At 41.1% G+C, this 21,933-nt stretch overlaps 1 protein-coding gene across 2 annotated transcripts in view; it reads left to right on the forward strand.

Annotated features, from left to right (window-relative positions):
- The window catches only part of ADGRA2 (adhesion G protein-coupled receptor A2), a 121,103-nt gene that overhangs the window by 86,654 nt on the left and 12,516 nt on the right, over positions 1 to 21,933 (forward strand). For both annotated transcript variants that reach the window (XM_058194003.1, XM_058194004.1), the window contains exons 3-13: positions 7,187 to 7,258; positions 8,223 to 8,294; positions 9,695 to 9,766; positions 10,103 to 10,266; positions 12,022 to 12,235; positions 13,543 to 13,707; positions 17,092 to 17,287; positions 18,594 to 18,743; positions 19,010 to 19,171; positions 19,805 to 20,011; positions 20,968 to 21,172. In XM_058194003.1, coding sequence (XP_058049986.1) covers positions 7,187 to 7,258; positions 8,223 to 8,294; positions 9,695 to 9,766; positions 10,103 to 10,266; positions 12,022 to 12,235; positions 13,543 to 13,707; positions 17,092 to 17,287; positions 18,594 to 18,743; positions 19,010 to 19,171; positions 19,805 to 20,011; positions 20,968 to 21,172 — 1,679 coding nt within the window. The remainder of the gene's footprint in view (positions 1 to 7,186; positions 7,259 to 8,222; positions 8,295 to 9,694; positions 9,767 to 10,102; positions 10,267 to 12,021; positions 12,236 to 13,542; positions 13,708 to 17,091; positions 17,288 to 18,593; positions 18,744 to 19,009; positions 19,172 to 19,804; positions 20,012 to 20,967; positions 21,173 to 21,933) is intronic.

The raw sequence follows: 21,933 nt of genomic DNA on the forward strand, positions 1-21,933 counted from the left end.
TAGGTCTCTCACTGTATTTTGTGGAATACAGTATATGGATCATTTCCATAAGGAATATGGATGCAAGGATTCGGTCAGCGGCCTTATACTAGAGCAAAACTCTGCAGCATTTTATGGACTTGCTGGCATGAGCAAGCAACATACTCAAGGCAAAAACTCTACTCCATTGAGTACTGTTTCTCTTTCATTCTCCTTTTTCTACACAGTGTAGCTACTGTGCATAGGCGTTCCTATTTCAGTATATGCGCCCCATCTACACCCCTCCTCCAAATTTTGATTTCTAAAGATTTTTAAGAGATAAATTTGAAGGTTTTCCAAAATCTCTGAAATCCCCTCTTATACTGTTTATATGACATCGTGCTTTTTTAGTTTTATTGGAATCTGCAGGAAGAACATGAATATTTAGGCTTCTTTGTTTTATATGTAAAAATTGAGTCAACGTTTCCAAAAACTTGGAAGATCTGCTTAATATCTTTCTTCATATAAGATTCCTCAACATCTCCAAGTCTGCATTCACATGGAAAGACAAACATGGCAGATTTGTTTATTTGACATATTTTTTCTTCTTCTCCAATAATAATAACTGTAGCAAACTATTATTTGCTATTTAACACCATCAAATAGTCACATCTGCCTATTCCAAGTCCTTGGGAAGGGCTCAGTAAATTGACAAAAATGACAAATCCAGTCTATCTGGCTGACTGTGCAATGAACAATAATTATTTGTTAAACTTTCCTGCTTAAAATTGCTACTATCAGATCAATACGATGTAATTTCTTTAAATGTAACTAAATTTTGTTAAGCTGCCTGCAAAATTAGGCAGACTTTGACTTCCCACTAATTGTAATATCTTGTCTTTACAGTATTCTTATTATTTTAATGCTTCTTATTTGTAATCCTATACTGTGACCGTAATAAAAAGTATTATTAAATTATTGTTCAATATCAATGCCACCCAACTCTCAAAAACTCTCTTTATCAGTTCCTGGGCGCATTCAGCTTTTAATACTAAGCAATATATTGCTGTCATGATTAATAATTAATACTGGATGATATTAGTACTACTACTACTACTAGTATACTGTATATTTGGTCCCTGGCTATCCTTTCACATAAAACATAGGAATAAATAAAAATAAGCTTAAAAGATAAGATGAATAAAACAAACAAAAGGGCCGCGGTGTGGCTCAGGCTGTAAGAAGCCTGTTATTAAACACAGCTGCTTGCAATTACTGCAGGTTCTAGTCCCACCAGGCCCAAGGTTGACTCAGCCTTCCATCCTTTATAAGGTAGGTAAAATGAGGACCCAGATTGTTGGGGGGGGCAATAAGTTGACTTTGTATATAAATATACAAATAGAATGAGACTATTGCCTTACACAATGTAAGCCGCCCTGAGTCTTCGGAGAAGGGCGGGATATAAATGTAAATTAAAAAAAAGCCTGCAATATGAACTAGTATAAGTTCAACTAAACTCCTTCAAATATTGAATGGTTACAGCAGTTCATTCAGTGATGTTCAAAGTTACAACTGCACTGAAAAAAATGACTTATGTACATTTTTCACACTATGACCATGGCAGCATCCCATGGACTGTGGTAGGAAAGGTCATAAAATAATCAAAATTCAGATGCTTGGCAACTGACTCACAATTATGATGGCTTCAGTGTCCTGGGGTCATGTGGTCACTTTTTGCGACTTTCTTACAAGCAAAGTCAATGGGGAAACCAGATTCACTTAACAACCCTGCTACTAATTTAACAACTTTAGTGAGTCACTTAATGACTGGCAAGAAAGGTCATAAAATGGGGCAAAATTCACTTAACTGATATTTCACTTAGCAACAGAAATATTGAGCTCAATTGTGGTTGTAAGTCAAGGGCTACCTGTATTAGTACTAAGGCTTCAGTGAAGAGATCATCATCAATCATAAGAGATAAATAAGAGAATTAACAGCAGTTGTTATTGAGCATGTTGAATCAAACCAAAGCTGTTCCTAGTGAGGTCTTGCCAGATCTTGCTGACTATTAAACAGAGCTTGATGACTTTCCTATCGTTCAGATCAGCTAAAAGATAATGGAGACAAAGAACAGGATGGCCTGGGCAAGGGTTAAGGAAGATGTAATAAATTTGTTTTACAGATCTTGTTGATAAGGTTGAAAGTAATGGTTCCTGATTTACAGTGACAAAGGCATTCATGGCATGGGATTTTCTGGAATCTCTCAGCCAAGAAGAGAGCAATAAATAATGTCATATACTGAGCATTTGTTTGTATGCTTTTTCAAGCCTTCCAAGTTGCTGATGAGCCCTAGATCCTGTGGAAGTGATTTCCATATGTTAACTCTGGCCATTCCAGAAAACCTTCAGCCTTACTCCTAATATTCATTTCAGTAGCTTTGTTCCAGATGGTCCCACACAGGTCAGTATGTTTCTAGTGCAAGAGCACCCCATCCCCATCTAGCTCTGATCTACTCCATCCTTATTCTTCTTTTGCCTGGGAAAAATATACCTGACCCAACACAAAAATTAGCAGGTATTGATGCCACCTGCCGATGCTGGAAAATTCTGGCTAGGATTCGTATCTTGCATGGCATCTGTCAAGACTCTCTATGTAAATAGGGCAGAGTATCCTCCCCTGAAGGAAACCAGGACTTCAAAGAACACGGTGGCTGGACACCATCAAAGCTGACGCCAAAGAAGTAGTACAAGATCAGAAGATATGGAGAGACCTGGCCCAGAGAATCACCAAGTTTTGGACATGACTGAATGGGTAGCTTCCTCCTCCTCCTCCTCCCCCCAAATGTGACTGTGCTGCTCCTTGCCAAACACTGGATCATATAATGACTAGCTGCTATTTGAGAGTTTATACAGGAGGAAAAGCAGATTTTCTCCAACTAACAAATACTGCACTTAACTGGATAAACAATCTAGATATCAATATATAGAACATTTATTCTATTCTCATGAACCAACATATTTAAAAATGTAACCTACAGCTTATATATACAACTTCTTGAATTTCTCATACCTTACAAATTTGACTACCTAGGACGTTGAGCTTGTCGATCGAAAGGTCGTGCTGCCGTGTAACGGGGTGAGCTCCCATTACTTGTCCCAGCTTCTGCCAACCTAGCAGTTTTGAAAGCACGTAAAAATGGAAGTAGAAAAAATAGAGACCACCTTGGTGGGAAGGTAACAGCGTTCCGTGCGCCTTTGGTGTTGAGTCATGCCGGCCACATGACCACGGAGACGTCTTCGTACAGCGCTGGCTCTTCGGCATTGAAACGGAGATGAGCACCGCCCCCTAGAGTCGGCAATGACTAGCACGTATGTGCAAGGGGAACCTTTACCTTTACCTTTTACTATTGTTATCCAGGTACTTTATGCCATATGCAAAATAAATAAATCTTCCTTTGTCATCTTTGCTTTCCACAACAATGAAATAAGGACACCCAGCCATTGGATGGTGAGGGTGAGAGAGAAAGCTTTACTTGAAAGCAGCTGGAGAGGATCAGAGATGGGTGCATCACAATACCATGGATACCGAAGGAAAGTGCAGTTCCCACTAATGGGAAGAAATTGCTGCCTATTTCCAAGGAAGCACAGCAAAATTGGCTTCATACTATTTCCTTTAGCAGGGGAGCGAAGTGATAAATCAGTTTACCACTGCAAACTGCACATAAGCTCTGTGGCATCACAGGGTATGAAAATAGCCTAAATTTCAAATTGGTATATTCCCTGATCTTAAAAGGGGCCTCTGGAAAAATGTTAAATTTTATCTCTCCTGAATATAACAGAATAACAGTTAAAGGGACCTTGGAGGTCTTCTAGTCCAACCTCCTGCTCAAGCAGGAGACCCTACAACATTTCAGACAGGTGGCTGTCCAGTCTCTTCTTCAAAGCTTTGAGTGATAGAGCACCCATGACATCTGAAGGCAAGTCCTTCCACCGGTTACTTATTCTCATGTCAGGAAATTGCTTCTTAGTTCTTGGTTGGATCTCTCCTTGATAAGTTTCCATCCATTGTTTCTTCAGGTGCTTTGGGAAACAAGTTGACCTCCTCATCTTTGTGGCAGCCCCTCAAATACTGAAATATTGCTATCATGTCACTCCAGTCCTTCTTTTCATTAAACTAGACATACCCAGTTCCTGCAACTGTGTTTCATGTTTTAGCTTCCAGCTCCCTAATCATCTTTGTTGCTCTTTCCTGCACTCTTTCCAGAGTCTCTACATTTTTTTAATAATATGGTGACCAAAACTGGATGCAGTATTCTAAGTGTGATCTCTTTCAAAGTTGAGCTTCATTTTAGCCTGCTCGATACCAGGAAAGTATGAAGTGTTTAGGAAGATTTACAGGCAGCACACAAAGCTAGTAGATGGGAAAAGCTGCTTTCTTTTTCTGTGGAACAGAGGATTTTGTTGCTGTCCTACTCTGTTTGGCAAGAAATCATGAAGTATGGGTGGGCTTGTTTGTGTGAGTATGCACTGCTGTTTTCTTAGTGCCTAGCATAAGCTGAGAGTAGGAAGAAGTTACAATTACAAGGGAAGGAGGAGTTCTGATGGTGATCCTTAATGAATTACAGAACAATAACAAACTTTCTTACATCTATAAATCCTTCTTTGAAGTGAGCATAGTGTTAGAGGGGCCTTTGGACTCTATGGGACAACTACTAAGAGAAACTTATCTTCAGAAGATGGGAATCCATCACTGTGTTTCAAGCAATGAGGAAGTTTGTTCACTGAGGAAGAACATCCAAGGGATTAGTTGGACTTATCCAAAAGATAAGTAAGTACCCTGTATTCTTGGGCAACCGTTCATCTTCCTGTGATGTTATCAGAAGTGGGCAAGAAAAGAATTATTTTTTCTTTTGTTCAAAGCATAATTTTTATGAAGGATATTCTTCAAGCAATAAAAGAACGAAAAGAGAAGAAAGAATAATAATGAGAAGAAAAAAGTGGAAAAATAATTAATAGAACAAAGGTCAGAAAAATAAGTGACTTCAAATTTCTTTTGCAACTTATGTCCAGCCTTCTTTCTTAATAGTATAAAAATCCCTTCCGCCCTTTATTTAGTCCTTTTTTAATCATCAGATCCATGAATCATCACTTCATGTTCAGCAAAAAGTCCGTAAAAGATTTTCAATTTTCTAAAAAGGTCCTCATTGTTTTGTGCCTCACCCAAATAAGTCAGTTACAGTTGTGAAACCCTTCTGGAACGAATCCATTTGGGGAAACTTGATTTAGTCTGAATAAAATCCAGGACTTTTATTTTATTTATTTTAATTTATTTATTTTGTCACAACAATATACATAAGCATCACACAAAAAGATTATATAGTATATAAACATATATATGAAGAAATATAAGGAGATATAAGCATATATATATATGTTTTCCGAGGTTTATATATATATAAGGCTTATATATATATATAAGAAGAAAAAAGAAAAACAATAGGACAGGAATGGTAGGCACGTTTGTGCGCTTATGCACGCCCCTTATGGTCCTCTTAGGAATGGGGTGAGGTCATAGTAAAAAGTTTTTGGTTAAAGCTTTTGGGATTATGGGAAGAGACCACAGAGTCAGGTAAAGTATTCCAAGCACTGATGATTCTGTTACAGAAGTCATATTTTCTGCAATCTAGATTAAAGCGGTTAACATTAAGTTTAAATCTATTGGTTGCTCTTGTATTATTGCAATTAAAGCTGAAGTAGTCTTTAACAGGAAGGACATTACAATAGATGATTCTATGAGTTAAACTTAGGTCTTGTCGAAGGCGACAGAGTTCTAAGTTTTCTAAGCCTAGGATTTCAAGTCTGGTGGGATAAGGTATTTTGTTGTTTTCAGAGGAGTGAAGAACTCTTCTTGTAAAATATTTCTGGACACGTTCAATTGCATTGATGTCAGAAATGTGGTGAGGGTTCCAGACAGGCGAGCTGTATTCTAGAAATGGTCTAGCAAATGTTTTATATGCTCTGGTTAGTAGTGTAGTGTTTTTGGAAAAGAAGCTACGCAAGATTAGGTTTACAACTCTTAGAGCTTTTTTTGCTATGTAGTTGCAGTGGGCTTTGGCACTTAGATCATTTGATATGAAAACTCCAAGGTCTTTAACAGGGTGGGGGTCATCTGTAAGGTAATGTCTCTTCTCTTCTCCTTTCTCCATCTTGAAAATAAGAACTGGGGGGAAAAAACATGCCTCCTTTATCAATTTCTTAACAAATCACAGGCAAGTCTCTAATTTTAAATAGATAATTTGACATGGGTGGGGTGAAGTCTTCATTTCAAGTAAGTGTCTTTAAGATGTTTTATTAATGGCTGAAGTGTGTCAAACACCAGAAAGTGGAACATTTAGACTCCCAAAGAGTTAAATTGATTCCTGCTTCCCTGGGAAAAAAGGGTGGGGTTTTAAACATCCATTATTATACTAAATAAAGTCAATAAATCAGTGAAAACCTGAGAAACAACCCACACATGGCTGTTGCAAGGAAATTTGGAATAATTTGAAAGTAGTTGAATTCTACTGCACATGGTAGCTGTTTCAACAAGGCTTTTAATGTTGTATAGTAAGATGCCACTCAGGATTATGAATATTTTTTTAAATATTCCATTTGTGGTCTTGTTTTAAAAGTTAATTATGTATGTTTACACGTGATAAAGTTTTCTCAAAAGCATATGTGTAAATAAATAGGAAGAAGGAAGTAAATGAGTGAGGAATAGAAAAGGAAAAGTTGAGAATTTTATATGCTTATCCATATATTAAAAAATGCAAGGAAAGTTATGATTATCTAAAGGCACAATTATCTTTGTTTTAAATATTTTGGTTTGACGCATTTTAATGAATCAATTGTTAGGGGATATATAGCTTTTATTTTTATTTATACCTATTAATGTTTTAGATTTAGTATCCTGGTAACAACTGTATTAACATAGTAACAGAGGAGCAAATGTTATGCTATGTGATTAATTTTGCTAGTTTTTAGTGTATTATTGTATTTATTTGCTTTGCTCAGGTTTTGTTCTTTTAAATTTTGGCGAACATTAACTGAATAAATATTGATTGGTATAAAGAAAATAGAGTAGTTGCCTTAAGAAAGTTTCAACCCTTATCCTCAAGGATCCATCAAGAACAAAATTCACTCACTCTTCAGTGCAACATTTTATGTTTCTTTTTTCCTTATTTCCCAGAGACTTAAAGAACAATTTGATTAGCATCATTCAGCCTGGAGCTTTTCTGGGTCTTCAGAGCCTGAAACGCTTGTAAGTAATAGTTTCAAATTCTCCGGAACATATTCCAGCTAATTTCCTGCTCTTGATTCTTTATTCTGCAAGCTACCTTTAATATTTACATGTGACTCCCATATCCGCCCCCCCCCAATTGCTTAACTTTCAAGCCCAGAGCCATTTCAAAAAGTTTTAAGTAATGTGTAACCTGTCCATAACTCATAATGTCTGACTGTTTACTCTAAGTGTCAGTTTCCTGATAATTTCAACAAAGATGCATGTGGTCACCATCTTCTGAGCTGGGTGTTTATTTTTCCAAAAGTAATTGCAAAGTATGCCTGGAAAAGACAAATCTATCCTTTAATTCTTCACCAGTCCTCTAAGCCAGTTGCACTCATTCAAGTGCTCAGTTTAAAAAAAAAAAAGCTTATGGTGATTTCATGGATGTGTCCATGCAGTTGTTTTGCCAACAGTACTAAAATGATTGGCCATTGTTTTTAGGGGGATTTTTGTTGTTGCTTTTCACTCTGCTCTACAATCTCAACACTTCTAATAAATCTCCCAAACAAATACTGATTCTGCATAGTTTTTTGAGATTAACCAAGAAGTAGATGCTGACATTAAAAGGTGCTCAGCAGTTCAAAAGCATGCAAATGTAAGTAGACAAATAGGTACCACTTCAGTAGGAAGGTAAGAGCATTCTGTGTGCCTTGGTGCATAGTCATGCTGGCCACATGACCGCAGAAGCATCTTTAGACAATGTTGATTTCCTTGGCTAAGAAATGGAGATGAGCACCGTTCCATAGAGTTGGACACAATTGGACAGGGAAAACCTTTATCTTTACCAGTATACATTCAAGGTGTACAAGATGTTCCGGCAAATTTAGACAATGCTGTGTCAACATTGGGATGCCCCATGAAGAGAAACCTCGTATACTCTTAATGAAATGGCTGTTCATGGTCTGTCTATGGCTCCCATTTTTTTCTCATTGTTCTGCAGGGATCTCTCCAACAACCGCATTGGCTGCTTCAACATTGGCCTCTTGCAGGGACTGTCCAACCTTATCCGTCTGTGAGTATTCAGTGGCAATGGTGAAGGTATGGTCTCACTTTGAGCCTCTGTACATGTGCTGTTGACAGGAACCCCTTATTTCTCAAATCCGTCTTCCAAAATCTGGGTTCTCTCCAAAGGTGTGAATATCACCTTCCATAATTTCCACTTGGCAAGGTCAGGATTGACAGCTCTAATAGCTGAAGTCCACATAAGTGAAAACTGTTCTGGTTGGAGAATACTGCTGAGCATAGATGCCAAGCATGATGGTTTTGCTTTTCTTTCATTATTCCTTTTCAACTTATTTTGTCAGGGAATCCTGAAATTTGAAAGGGAAGGCTGAGGGATTTATAAGAAATACTTCCGATTGGGATCTATAGATTTATAAACCCAACCACCCATAGCAGCAACCCCATAGCAGCAAACCTGCTAGGTCTTTCAATAAAAAAAAACCACATTGAATACTTTTGGCTTATTGATGTTATTTAGACGAATTCTTAAACTTAGCTATCTACAGCTATTAACCATAGTGATGGTACACGCTTAAGATAAAATCACTAGGTTGTTGGGAAGATCAGTAGAAAGAGGATTATTGTTCCCACATCTGTCCTGGACTTCCCTTAACTTTCTGGTTGACAATTGGAAGAGGACAGGAAAGTCCTGGATAGATAGCTCTTTGGTCTGATCCCGCAAATCTCTTGTTTATTTTGTAGAAATTTTAGCATTTATACCCTGATACTTTCTGTGAAGAGTTCCTGGAAGAACTTACAGAAAAATAAAAGGCAGAAGTCCCTTAGGGAAGAAATGGTACAGAAGAGACAAGTGATAGGAAGGGAATAAGAAAACCAGAAAGCTCAGGCATTATTTGCAGTAATTCTGTTTTGTATTATATCCAGCTGTCATGGAAATGAGCAACTTAGGGAGGCTCAGATAGAAACTCTCATCTCTAAAGTAGATGGTCTTGGGATGATGTTGCTCTTCTTGCAAGCTCCTGATAGATTTTGTAGGAGAGGGTTAGGTTAGGGTTTCAATCAGAAACAGAAATAGCACCCAGACTTAGTTATGCTTTATGGTCTTCTGCCATGGCTTATGCTCTTGGCCCCCAAAAATAAATTGAACCCCCTACTGCATTTCTTTGCTCACAATAAATTTATGGAAACTATAGCCAAAAGATGAAGTGAGGGAAACTGACTTTAATTATTATAAAACTGTATCATCATTTGCTGTGAGAGCTCTATGGAGCACTGATGTTCAGAGAAAGGGTGTTTCTCTCTAAGTACCAATTGCAAAGAGAATAAGATTCCTACCATTCAAAGACTTCCCTGAAGCAGCTTTCTTGCCACGATGAATCTCATCTTAGGTAGGCTTTTTGGTCTAATCATGTAAAGTTTTATCTTATTTTGTTATCATCTCTTTGACAGAAACATATCAGGAAATATCTTCGCCACCCTCCAGAGTGGAGTCTTTGATGAGTTGCTGTCTCTGAAAGTTCTGTAAGTATTTTGTGTTTTGTTGGTCAAAGGAAAAGGAAAAAGCAGAGAGAAAGCAATTAATTTTTTTAAGTGATTAATGTCGGGGTTGGTGGGACATCTGGGTCTTTCTGCATGGAAAGCCATGCTCAGTCACATTGTCCTCCCCTCTGAAGCCTTCTGGACAGAATAGACCAAGCCATCACCCAGCTGTGGACAAGGTTCCTCCATGTTCACTGTGCTACCTCAAGATGCTGGAGCTTTCTAGAGATGTTTTTGTTATCGAGGAGAGACAGGTATCTCTTTCCTGTGTAAGTCTTCTTCACTTCCTCTTCAATTTACATTTCTCTTGTTCTCCAGTGACTTTGCCACTGAATACCTGACCTGTGACTGCCATTTGCGCTGGGTCCTAGCCTGGTCCAAAAGCCATTCTGTCCAGGTATCTGATAAGACGGTGTGTGTCTATCCTGCCAACTTGCATGGGAAGCTACTACGAAACATCAGAGAGAGCCAACTGCGCTGTGGTGAGGCACCCTCCTGAGTGAGTGAGTTTGCTTGGTGTGCAAAGGAGATTTGTTCTGTAGTCCAGTGCTCCTTTCTCCTTCTGGGATACCTCCCTGCTTCTATTCCATCCTTCATTCAACAGGTAGAAATAGCACTTAGACTTATATACCATCCCCATAGTACCTTACAACACTCTCTAAGCCAGAGGTTTCCAACCTTGGTCCCTTTAAGACTTGTGGACTTCAACTTTGCTGGCTGAGGGACTCTGGGAGTTGAAGTCCACAAGTCTTAAAGGAACCAAGGTTGGAGACCCCTGCTCTAAGCGGTTTACACAGTCAGCACATTGCCCCCAACAATCTTGGTCCTCATTTTACCGACCTAGAAAGGATTGAAGGCTGAGTCAATCTTGAGCTGGTCAGGATCGAAGGAATCAAACTCCTGGCAATGTGAGCAGAGTTAGCATGCAATATTGTTTTCTAACCACTGCGCCACCACGCAGTGGTTGGAATTCTGTTACTCCTTAGCATGGATTATCACCATGAAGGGATGGTGGTGTTGGTCAGCTGCAAACCTCTGCAATTGAAAATCCTTTCAGGGTTCCAGGTTTGATTACTGAAATATCACAGCTCAATATGTAAAGCGTGTCTCCTTCGTTTTGCATTCCCAAGAGGACTTCAGAACGGCTTATCAAAAACCTCCCCCCCAGCTCCCATGTCAAGCAAAGCAACATGATTCCTCTGGGATGCTTGCAGGGGAAAATTCCTGATGTCATCTTCTCTCAGCTGATGGAGTCCTCAGTATGGCTCTTCTTTCCCACAGCATAGCCCGAGTAGCTGGATTTCCTTCACCACCGGTGATGGAAAGAAGTTTTTCCTTGCTGGCAACTCTTAGAAGCAGCAGAATCTTACTCAAATGAACAGTGCTGTAAAGTACAATCCTGAGATGTCTTGCAAAAGGTTTGGCAGATGTGAAGTAATGCTAGTATAGCAGCAAAGCAGACAGGCGGCTCTGGAAACATGTGATCCTTGGCCAGTCTATACAAATTTTGTTATTCAGCATACTGTTTCATGTTGACTTCATGCAGAATTTGGTGGCATGATAGCTCAGTGGTTAAGACTCTGGGCTTGCTGGTTGAGAAGTTGGCAGCCCAGTTTTGAGGCCTGAGCGCCAAATGACAGGGTAAATGTCTGTCCTCGCCCCAGCTCCTGCCAAGCTAGCAGTTTGGAAGCCTGCAAATGCAAGTAGATAAATAGGTACCACTTTGATAACAGGTAACAGCACTCCATGATGTCATGCTGACCACATAACCATAGAAATGTCTTTGGACAGCGCTGGCTCAGAGGCCTTGAAATAAAGATGAACACTGCCATAGTTGAGTAAAACTGACTAGTGGAGTAAAATCTGCAGGGAGTCATTTACCTTTTTAACCTTTTACATTCCGAATTTAGCAACCTTTCTTTTTTATTTTAAATGCAGTACCTATATGAACATTTACAGATAGAATAATAGATAATAGAATAATAAAGGCAGGATTTTAAAAAATCTAAGGAAAAAAATCCAAATAGACATATAGACAAGTATTCTGGGCATGTCCTCCTGGATGTATTTCTTTCTTTTCTTTGAAGGGTTGAGCATAACTGGCTTTGACTGCTGACCAAGTGGGCCTTTGGTCAGGCCCACTTTCTGTGAGACACGACTGATTTGGGCTTTCTTCTCTCGTTTCCCTAAAGCCTAAGTGAGGTCTCTCTCTCTCTCTCTCTCTCTTTTACCCACAGAAGGGTCCCCAGAGTTGCACACCCATCAGCTAATTCCCTCCCTGAGGCAAGTTGTCTTCCAAGGAGACCGACTCCCTTTCCAATGTACAGCCACCTATCTGGACAACAGCACACACATCCTCTGGTACCACAACCGTGCACTGGTGCAAGAAGACGAACCAAGCGGCATCATCTTAGAGGACAGCCTCGTTCATGACTGCACTTTAATCACAAGGTACTAAGAGGTGAACTGGGTCGGTCAAAGAGGGAAAAGTTCTTCCCTCGTTATTTCCAATCTTTGGTCTAGCATAGCATGGCCATTAGGCAGGCTGATTTCCACTAACATGGTCATTGGGTGAATTGATGTTCACCCATACCAGTAGGATGTCCTATTGATTCACACATAAGCAGTCACTTCAGAGTACAGGGATGGACTCGGAGATTTAGCTCATTTTTGTACTTGGGTTTGACTTGATTCCAAGCAGAAGCTACTCCAAGAAGGCAGATTGGTGACTGCCTTCTTAGTGGTGGCTCCATTTTCTGGAATTCCCACCCAAATTGACTTGCCCAGTGACAACGTTGCTATCTTTTCAGAGTCTTGAATATATATGCTTATTCCTTCAGGCATTTGCAGATATTTGAATACATTATACTTTTAAGTTTGAATTTATATATTTCTGTTTATCCTACTCATCCAGAAGGCAGTAAATAAATCTAATAACTGGAGAGTAACTTAGTAGATTTCTGTCCTTTGCTTCACTCTGGAATTTTCTCTGGTCATTTCCAACCACCCAATAAATACTGTATACATTTTTAAAGACATCCATAGGACATTACAAAAGAAATACCTGTAGATTTGGGTGACCTGTGTGACATTATAATAACATTACTTGAATACTGCTAATAAATCTGTTCTGTATTGAGCTCTGAAAACTTTTCTATTAGGATGTGCAGCTGTTTGGATCAAGAATATAAATGTTTTGGCAAAGATGGATGCATGCTCACCACAGGTCTCTTCACCTCCTTAAAATAACCATGCTTTCTCCTGCACAACCATGGTAGTCATGCAGCCTCAGGAAAGTAGGCATTTTAATTAGCCATGCAGTATGATCTGTTGGTAGGCACCAAATCAAAATCAAATGCGTATATTCCTGGGATTATGTGGCTCCATGTAAACCTAGGAAAAGGCAGTACTTCAGGAGGCACTGAGAGATGCAGTGGGCATGTCCACACCTCTTCCAAAGTTCCTGCTTCAGTTCCCCAGCAACTATATATTGCTAATTCTGTGTGTAAAGAATGTGATGTAAGGAGAGGAAATATGGGTTGGGCTAGTCCAGGGGTCTGCAAACTTGGCTCTTTTAAGACTTGTGGACTTCAACTCCCAGAGTTCCTCAGCCAGCAAAGCTGGTTGAGGAACTCTGGGAGTTGAAGTCCACAAGTCTTAAAAGAGCCAAGTTTGCAGACCCCTGGGCTAGTCCATAGTTCAAAAGCTCAATTGATCATCAGCCCATGTTCTCGTCTAAAAGCATTCTCTGTTTGCAGTGAGCTCATCCTGTCGAACATTCATGTCTCAGCTAATGGTGAATGGGAATGCACCATCTCCACTGCCCAGGGCAACGTTAGCAAAAAGGTGGAGATTGTTGTGCTGGAGACCTCAGCCTCGTACTGCCCACCTGAGCGGGTTACCAACAACCGTGGAGACTTCAGGTAGGGGCCAAAGTGCGGCAGAAGCTGTTAGTTACGATAGGTTCCCCAGACAGTGGTTGGATTCGTATTCTAGAATTCTACTCATTTTGCATGGGCTAATATGGGACGAAATTGTCTTAACAGGGAATGATTTAGTTCTGTCCTGGTCTTTTTATGTCTTTAGTTGCTGGAGAATCAATTTTTGAAGAAAAGTAGGCTGGACATTTGCAATAAATGATAACTTACATAACAGATAAACGAGGGAAAGATTCAAGGCTTGAGAAACAAAAGTGTGAGCTGCGGCCAAGAAATAAAAAATTGAAGTTGAATATTTGAGGAACAGCCAGTACACTTGAGTCTGGCAAACCCAAATTTTCCTAATTAGTTGCAGCCATGGAAAAATGATCAATGAGGAGAAGATGGAATGAAGAGCCATACAAATATTACGAGTTTTGGCTTGTGGGTTTGTAGTGTGAATTACACACATGGAGGACTTCGCTGAAAACAAGGATGTCCGTACACTTTTCCCCTCCACTCTGTCACGTACGAGGAGTTATGTCTGGGACTGTGCAAATATTTGAAAGGGGCAATGGGTTCAAAGAGGCACTTCTTCAAAGCATGATCATAAAGTGTTTTCAACTGGCAAAGCAGAAGTCGAACAGCATCGCTGCATGAGTTGAAGCACGTCAAGAAAGCAGAGCAACCTCAATTTATACAAGCCTACTTATGCTCCTTTCTTCTAGCAAAAATTGCTTGCATAAACTCAGTGGATCCCCTTCTCTTTTGCCCATCTCTGCCCTCTTGTGCCTTGGCAATAGAATTGCAGGGAAAAACCAGAATCAGAAGGAGCACCCCTTCACTAGCATCTTCCTCGAAGAGCCTGTTGGCTTTCCCCAGGAAGCCAACCCCAAAAGGAGCAAAGCATTTCTTGCAATTGTAGGAGATACCCCAACACTCTTTAATTGAGAAGACGGGAAGGTGAAGCTGCTCCCTTTGAGCTCCTGCTGCCTTTTCAGCCCTACTGGACAAAGGTTGGGTTGGAGGAGCAGCTGCAGATGAACTGTCTGAATCCTACTGCAAAGCTCCCCTGCCCCTCCCGGGGAAGGCAAAGTCAGCGAGGGATTTGGGATTGCTGGCAATTGAGGCCTGGGAATGATTAAGCATCTGTTGCAAGGGAGGCCATCTGAGAGGCCCGCTCTGGCAGTGCAGACAGGCTCCAGAAACAGGAGGTGTTGGAATTTTTCTGGCACGAGAAAAAAGGCTCATGGAGTCGGCTGTAACCTTGGCGGGGTCTTGATGGAATATAAATTACTGTGCAGTCAATGTGGCTTAAATTAACAGCGGGCCTGTCTTCTAACTCCCTCCCCTTCCTTCCATCCGTAGCCTGCATGAGCAGGATAGAGCCTGGGATTAGACGTAGGAAAAGCAGCCGCAGCAGAAGACCAGCCGAGGGTTGGAAGATCTTCCCCATCTGTGGCCCAGTCGGGTATCCCAATGGGGACCAAAGGCCTGGCCTGTTGTGCATAAGAGCTGTTTTGCAAGATTCCTCCTTTGCAGGAAATCCCTGACGGGAACCTGATTGAATGCCAGATGAATAAAGAGATGATTAGGAATTATCTTCTGGCTTTTATTTTATTGCATTTTATTTTACTACAGAAAGGGAGGTGCTGGTGGAGGAATGGCATATTCAGGTTCCCTTCCCTTCCCTTTTTGCAATTCCAGAGGGTTTTTTTCAGAGGTGGTATTCAGCAGGTTCTGACCAGTTCTGGAGAACCAGTAATGGAAATTTTGAGTAATTCGGAGAAAAATACCACCTCTGACTGGCCCCATCTATTCTCTGCCTCCTGAGTCCCAGCTGATGGGGAGGAAATGGGGATTTTGCAGTAACCTTCCCGTGGAGTGGGGTGGGAATGGAGATTTTACAGTATTCATCCCCTGCCATGCCTACCAAGCCATGCCACACCCACAGAACCGGTTGTAAAAAATTTTGAACCCCACCACTGGTTTTTTCCCTGGGGGGGTGGGAGAGAATCAAGACTACAAGAGTTTTAATTGAACCACTGCATGCCAAAATGTCCCATCGAGAAGGCTAAATATGTTGAGCTGCTCTTGTTAGACTTGGTATCCTTCTGCCGTGCAACTACTCATGGCTTTGGAGGAACCTATTTTGTAAAACTAAAATCACAGCTCCCTGTTCTAAGCTTCCAGATGAAAATGTTCTCTCCCCAACTCCAAATCTCCTTGCCCCATTGGAAAATGGGAGAGATGCTCCTTAAGGGTCTTGGTGCTCATTACAAACATATTATGGGAGAAATACCCCCTCCCCCTTGCTACATCAATCAGCAGCACAGCTCCAATACCACCCCCACCCCCCCACACACACACTGTTGATTTTTCAAACAGCTAAGGAATTATGTGCTTGATTTGTGCTAGCTTATTCTTCAGTTACACCATAAGATACATGAGCTGCTGACCAATGTATTCAAGTGCTCTTTTTTTTTGAGGGGGGCTCTGGAGCAGGAGTCTCCAACCTTGGTCCCTTTTAAGACTTGTGGACTTCAACTCCCAGAGTCCCTCAGCCAGCTTTGCTGGCTGAGGGACTCTGGGAGTTGAAGTCCACAAGTCTTAAAGGGACCAAGGTTGGAGACCCCTGCTCTGGAGGAAATATTATTCTTGGAGGATAGATGGAGAGAACTAGCAATCTGCTTTTCACTTGATTTGCACATTAGTGCTAAGGCAGGATTCTCAACTTGTATCCCAACCCTTGGAGGGAGCAATATCATTACAGGGAGTTTGGGAAAGCTTGAAGAAATATTATGATTTAAATCTTGACTTAAGTGTTAGTGGTCTGCAGCCATAAAAGACATTTAAAGGCGGTCTGTGGTGAACAAAAGGTTGAGAATCATTGTACTAAGGTCTTCCTTTCCCTACTTGCTTGAACTGTGAACAGGGACAAGAGAAGAAACTTGCTTTGACAGGTGGTATCTAAGGTGTGGGAGGATCTCTGATCTCCATTTGCGTTGGCTCAGTTCATCCAGCTGTTGCTGCTGGCATGGGAGGGAAGTAGTCTCAAAATTCTGTGATCCAGATGTTGAAGCTGCTGAGCCAAGGAGAGCATTCCAGGAGACAAATAAAATAACTGGCATTTGACATTTTCCTATGTTCTCAGACCTGAGCTGAAGGAATTGAGCCTTTCCTCCCTGCCCCCATGGTGGAACATTTCCAGTCTTGAACCCTCCCACACCTTATCCCCTACTTTCCAGCCCTCTTATGCCATCCTCCATAATTCCTTCATTTTCCCTTGGTTGATTCCATAAGCCATTTTTCTGGGATCTATCTAACATCAGCATTTGATTAGATGGGATATAAACGTGCTTTCATGGGTCTTCTCCTCTTTGGTGCTAGGTGGCCACGGACCTTGGCTGGCATCACTGCTTATCAATCCTGCCTCCAGTATCCCTTCACTTCTGGGAATGCAGGCTCTGGCCATGAGAAGCAAGCATGGAGACACTGTGACCGCACAGGCCATTGGGAAGAAGAGGACTATTCACACTGCTTGTACACCAATGATATCACCCGTGTACTCTACACCTTTGTGCTGGTTAGTAGGACGATAAGGCCTTGTTCCTCTGGTTGTCCTTGAGTATTTTGTAGCCGCTGGGCAGACCGACTCAGGTGTTGCAGCAAGAAATGATCACAAGCAATGTCCAAGAATTGCTGGTTCATTCCAAGAAGGAGACTGTTTTCTGGAGCGGCTCAAGTAATACAAAACAAAATGATAAAGTGAATGTTTTGAAGCATGTGGAGAGCCCTTTTCACTCCTTGCCATGTATAATGAGAATTTATCCTTAACATACCTAGATTTAGAGAACCACGTGGTCCATGTTAGCACTGCATTCACCCACTTACTCCTTCCTTCCCATGATTTTTTTTACATGTTTAGCAGTACTATTAAGTTACAACCTCTCTACATATTTTCCATTTCCTTATTAAGGCCGTACTTTACTAGTCTTTGTTGTATAGCCTTCTCTAATATACTGCATTTTATACAATTAACCCTTGAATTTCATTTTTTTTATTGAAAAAGTTTTTGCAAAAATTTTCACCCCCCTTTTTTCCCCTGCACCCCCACTCCATCCCTCCCCTCCCCCAAAACCACCCTCCTCCCTCCCCCGACTTCCCAGAACAAACACAAGGTATAGTTCAAAAGAAAAAACAATCATACGCTAAATTTTCTCTAACACAAATTATAATCCTCCCCTTCTCAAATCCTAACTTCCCCCATACAAATCAAAAATAAATACATCCTAATCATTCAAAGGCAATCTGATATCTCTTAATCTATTTTAATCTATCTATTTTGTGTATATCCTTGAATTTCATTTTTATATGCAGCATTTCATAAAGCATTCCGTTTTGTAAAATCCAATTTTTCACATTGTATTATTTTTGGTATGTCTCCTTCTCAATTATCCACCATGCAGTCCTTTTTAACTAAGAATGATTACAACAGATGCCATGTCTCCCATTTGTCCATCCATCTATAATTGTGTGGTCCACATAACATCACAGGATGCACGAGCCCCTTTCTTGCAGACCTCCAAGTTATAGCTGACCACAATTGACTGGCCTGGCCTGCTCATCATTGTCACTTCACTCTGACTACATCTTGCACAGGATGGGGTGCATTGGCAGATCTCAGTACTTCTCTTAAAAGTGGTGGCTATTTTCTTTTCTATTCCATCACATTGAGATTGGAGATCTGTCAGAAAACCTAACACTGCTGCTAAACAGGCTTTAAGCCAGCTATCGCCCGATTTTGTAATTTAAGCATTGTTGGATGCATTGGGGATGGGGAAAGGAGGCTTAGACTGCTTTGACATTTATTCCCATTTATCTGCTGACAGATGCCTATCAATGCCTCAAATGCACTAACCTTAGCTCACCAGTTGCGAGTCTACACAGCTGAAGCTGCCAATTTCTCAGATATGATGGATGTCATCTATGTGTCTCAGATGATTGAAAAGTTCACTGGTTACGTAGACCAGATCAAACAGGTAAGCGCATTACATTTGGACCTGATTTCCCATGTGTTCATTTCCCCACATTCATGATGGTGAGGAAAGAAACAAGGGGTCTACATTCCACTTGTTGCTAAATATGCTCAACATATAGAAAGTCTAAACTAGAGATGGGCAGTCTATGGCCACCATCTGATCTTAGAATCTAATTTTCCTAACCAGAGGACCTAACAAGCGCATCTTTGATCTGGAGTGAAATGTTCAATGATTTCTTATATCCCAAATTGTTTGCTTTCGCCCAGCTGACCAACGTCATTGTGGAGATGGCAAGTAACATGATGCTGGTAGATGACCATGTTCTGTGGATGGCCCAGATTGAAGACAGAGCTTGTACCAGCATAGTGCACTCCTTGGAGAAGATTGCGACTTATGCTGTCAGCACCAACTCTCAGCATATGGCTGTGGTAGGGATCCAAGCTCTCCTAGTGGGTGAGGTGGGAGGGATGGCAGAATAAAAGGCTAAATTTGAAGATTAGGTGTCAAAAATGCAAATTACAGATATATGATTTAGGGGGAGGGGCAAGGAACTAGGAAACCAGAATGAAAAAAAAAAACAACAACACTGGTGAAATAGGAGAATTTTTACACTGTGGGAAGATTTTGAATTGGCTGAGACTGAGATATACAAGGGCCCGATGATATTCTTGGACAGCTGTTGAGACTCAAGTATCCTGGCATGTCTTCCTTGATGATGATTGTCTCCTCTCCCAACTTGTCCAGTTCCTATTGCTTTAAACTTTCCATAGTACCTCAGAGGAGCACAACTACAATGTAAACCCTATTAGGAGATTTTAAAGAGGGAGAGAATTTTATGTGGCTGCTTCTATCAGAAAAGCCCATATTCAGGGCAGCAAATATGTGGAAAACATCCCACAAAATTGCCATGGGAAAGGCCATCTGTCCAGGAACTTGGATAGCAATAGGTTTTAAAGAGCTAGAGACTTCAGATTAGGACAAAAAATGAATGGCTGATATGGCACATATGATGGCCTGGATCTAGAAAAGTTGCTTGGTTTCACAAAGCTTTGTTTATGCAGAACTCCAGGAACATCGCCTTTGAAGCCTACCTTATCATGCCAGAAAGTTATCTGGGCATGAGCTGCCTGGCTTTTCAGAAGCGTGAGAACCTTGGTAACCGTTCTCCACAACAGGAACGGTATTCTGAATCCTTGGCAGACCAGCAGTTGAAGTTCCGTTGTGCTACAGGCCGGCCAAACATCTCCTTGGCCGGTTTCCACGTCAAGGTGAGATGGGATGGGGAAGAAAGGTTTCTGGTGGATGAGTGTAATAGCATCAGGAGAAGGTACTCCTTATCTCTGGCATAGCAATTGGTGATGTGGGGTTTAAATTGAGGAAATAGCAGGAGAATTGACAGTAATTTCATTTCCATATTGCTTTTCCATGTAGGCAAGCATCTCTATATTGCTAGGTTTCTCATATCAGAACATAAGGCATAAGAATCAGAGCAGCCTGGAAAACATTATCGTCATATCTGAAAAACTCATCGACATATCTCAGTCATGATGGAGGAGGAGGTTCTTCTTTATTGGCCAGATGTGCTTGGACACACAAGAAGACAAATTCCATGTGTGTCCAATCACAACTGGCCAATAAAGAATATTCTTCTATTAACCAAAGATTGAGATATATTGATGGATTGAGATGTCATTAATGTTGCAAGGACAGCTATCAAAAGTTGTATTTCCTAACCAAACAAGAAGAATGGCCCTATCCTGTTTTTGAATCATTCCTTGTCCATGAAAGAAGAGGGAGTCAACCTATTCTCCAAAGCACCAGAAGGCAAGACAAGAAACAGTCGTTGGAATGTAACCAAGGAGAGAAGCAACCTAGAACTAAGAAGAAATTTTCTAACAGAGAGAACAATAAACTGGTGGAATGGCTTGCCTCCAGAAGTGGTGGGTGCTCCATCACTGGAGGATTTTAAGAAGAGATTGGACAGCCCTTTTTCCAGAATGGTATAAGGTCTCCTGCTTGTGCAGGGGGTTGGACTAGAAGACCTCCAAGGTCCCTTTCAACTCTGTTATTCTGTTGTTCATTTTGCCTGGGTGTGTTAGTACTTTGACTGTTTGTGTATCCAGCCCTTTTGGGATGGAGCTGGGAGGAAGGTTAACTATGGGAAGGGCCACAAGGGTTTGGCTTGGCCAGCCCCATCTTTAGCTTTCTTTGTTCCTCTTCTCAGAACAGCATTGCTCTGGCCTCCATTCAGCTGCCTCTGGGCCTCTTCTCCCCACCAGTTCCCCACCAGCCCGTGCCCATCAGGTGTAAGCTTCAGTTCCTGGTGTTCCGCAATGGAAAACTCTTTTGCAGCACTGGAAATTCTTCACATCTCGCTGATGATGGCAAGCGACGCAGCGTGGCCACCCCAGTGATCTATGCAGGCACACGTAAGAGACCCCGGTTGCTGTGGCAGAGAAGGACATTAACTCACTGCAGGAAGAAACTGTGTGGCTGGCAGCTTCATTGGGAAACTTGGGACCATGGCATGGAGATGTTTATAAGACAGCTGCTGTGGGATGGATGGCCAGGGAACAAAGCAGCTGGCAGAGTTAGTGGGGCCAGTCTGGGAATTCTTGTCTACTAGAAGGTGAATGTCTATGGAGATTCTCAATCATCCATGTCATGGTTGTCCCAAAGGTGCTTTTCCAAAAGGCAATAATTATAAGCGCTCTGTGCTTAGAGCTCAAAGCATTGTTACAGACCCCACACACCCACTTCATGGTCTGTTTCTGTTGCTCCCCTCCGGGAGGAGGTTTCGAAGTATTTCTAGCAAGACTACTAGATTCTGTAACAGCTTTGTTTCTTATCCCATCCGTCTTGTAAATTTGCAGGATTCTTTTTTTGTTTTGTTATGCATATGTATACATTCAAACTAGACTTTGATGTTTCTCTGTGTCATATATGTGTGTGTGTATGTGGGTATATGCATAATGGTTATCTTTTGAGAGCTGAATGGGAAAAAAATCATTTTGATGTAAGCTGATTAGGGTATGTTTAAAGAGACAATAAAGTTTCTATTCTATTCCATTCCACTCCATTCTATTCTATTCTCTTGTTTTTTTCCTTGACAACATTTCATTCTTCAGAACTGAAAAAGCTCCCTGGATGAGAAGCAAAACGTTTTCAAGGAAAGAAACAAGAAAATCCA

The sequence above is a fragment of the Ahaetulla prasina genome, chromosome 9 (assembly GCF_028640845.1).
Source record: "Ahaetulla prasina isolate Xishuangbanna chromosome 9, ASM2864084v1, whole genome shotgun sequence".
NCBI classification, from domain to species: domain Eukaryota; kingdom Metazoa; phylum Chordata; class Lepidosauria; order Squamata; family Colubridae; genus Ahaetulla; species Ahaetulla prasina.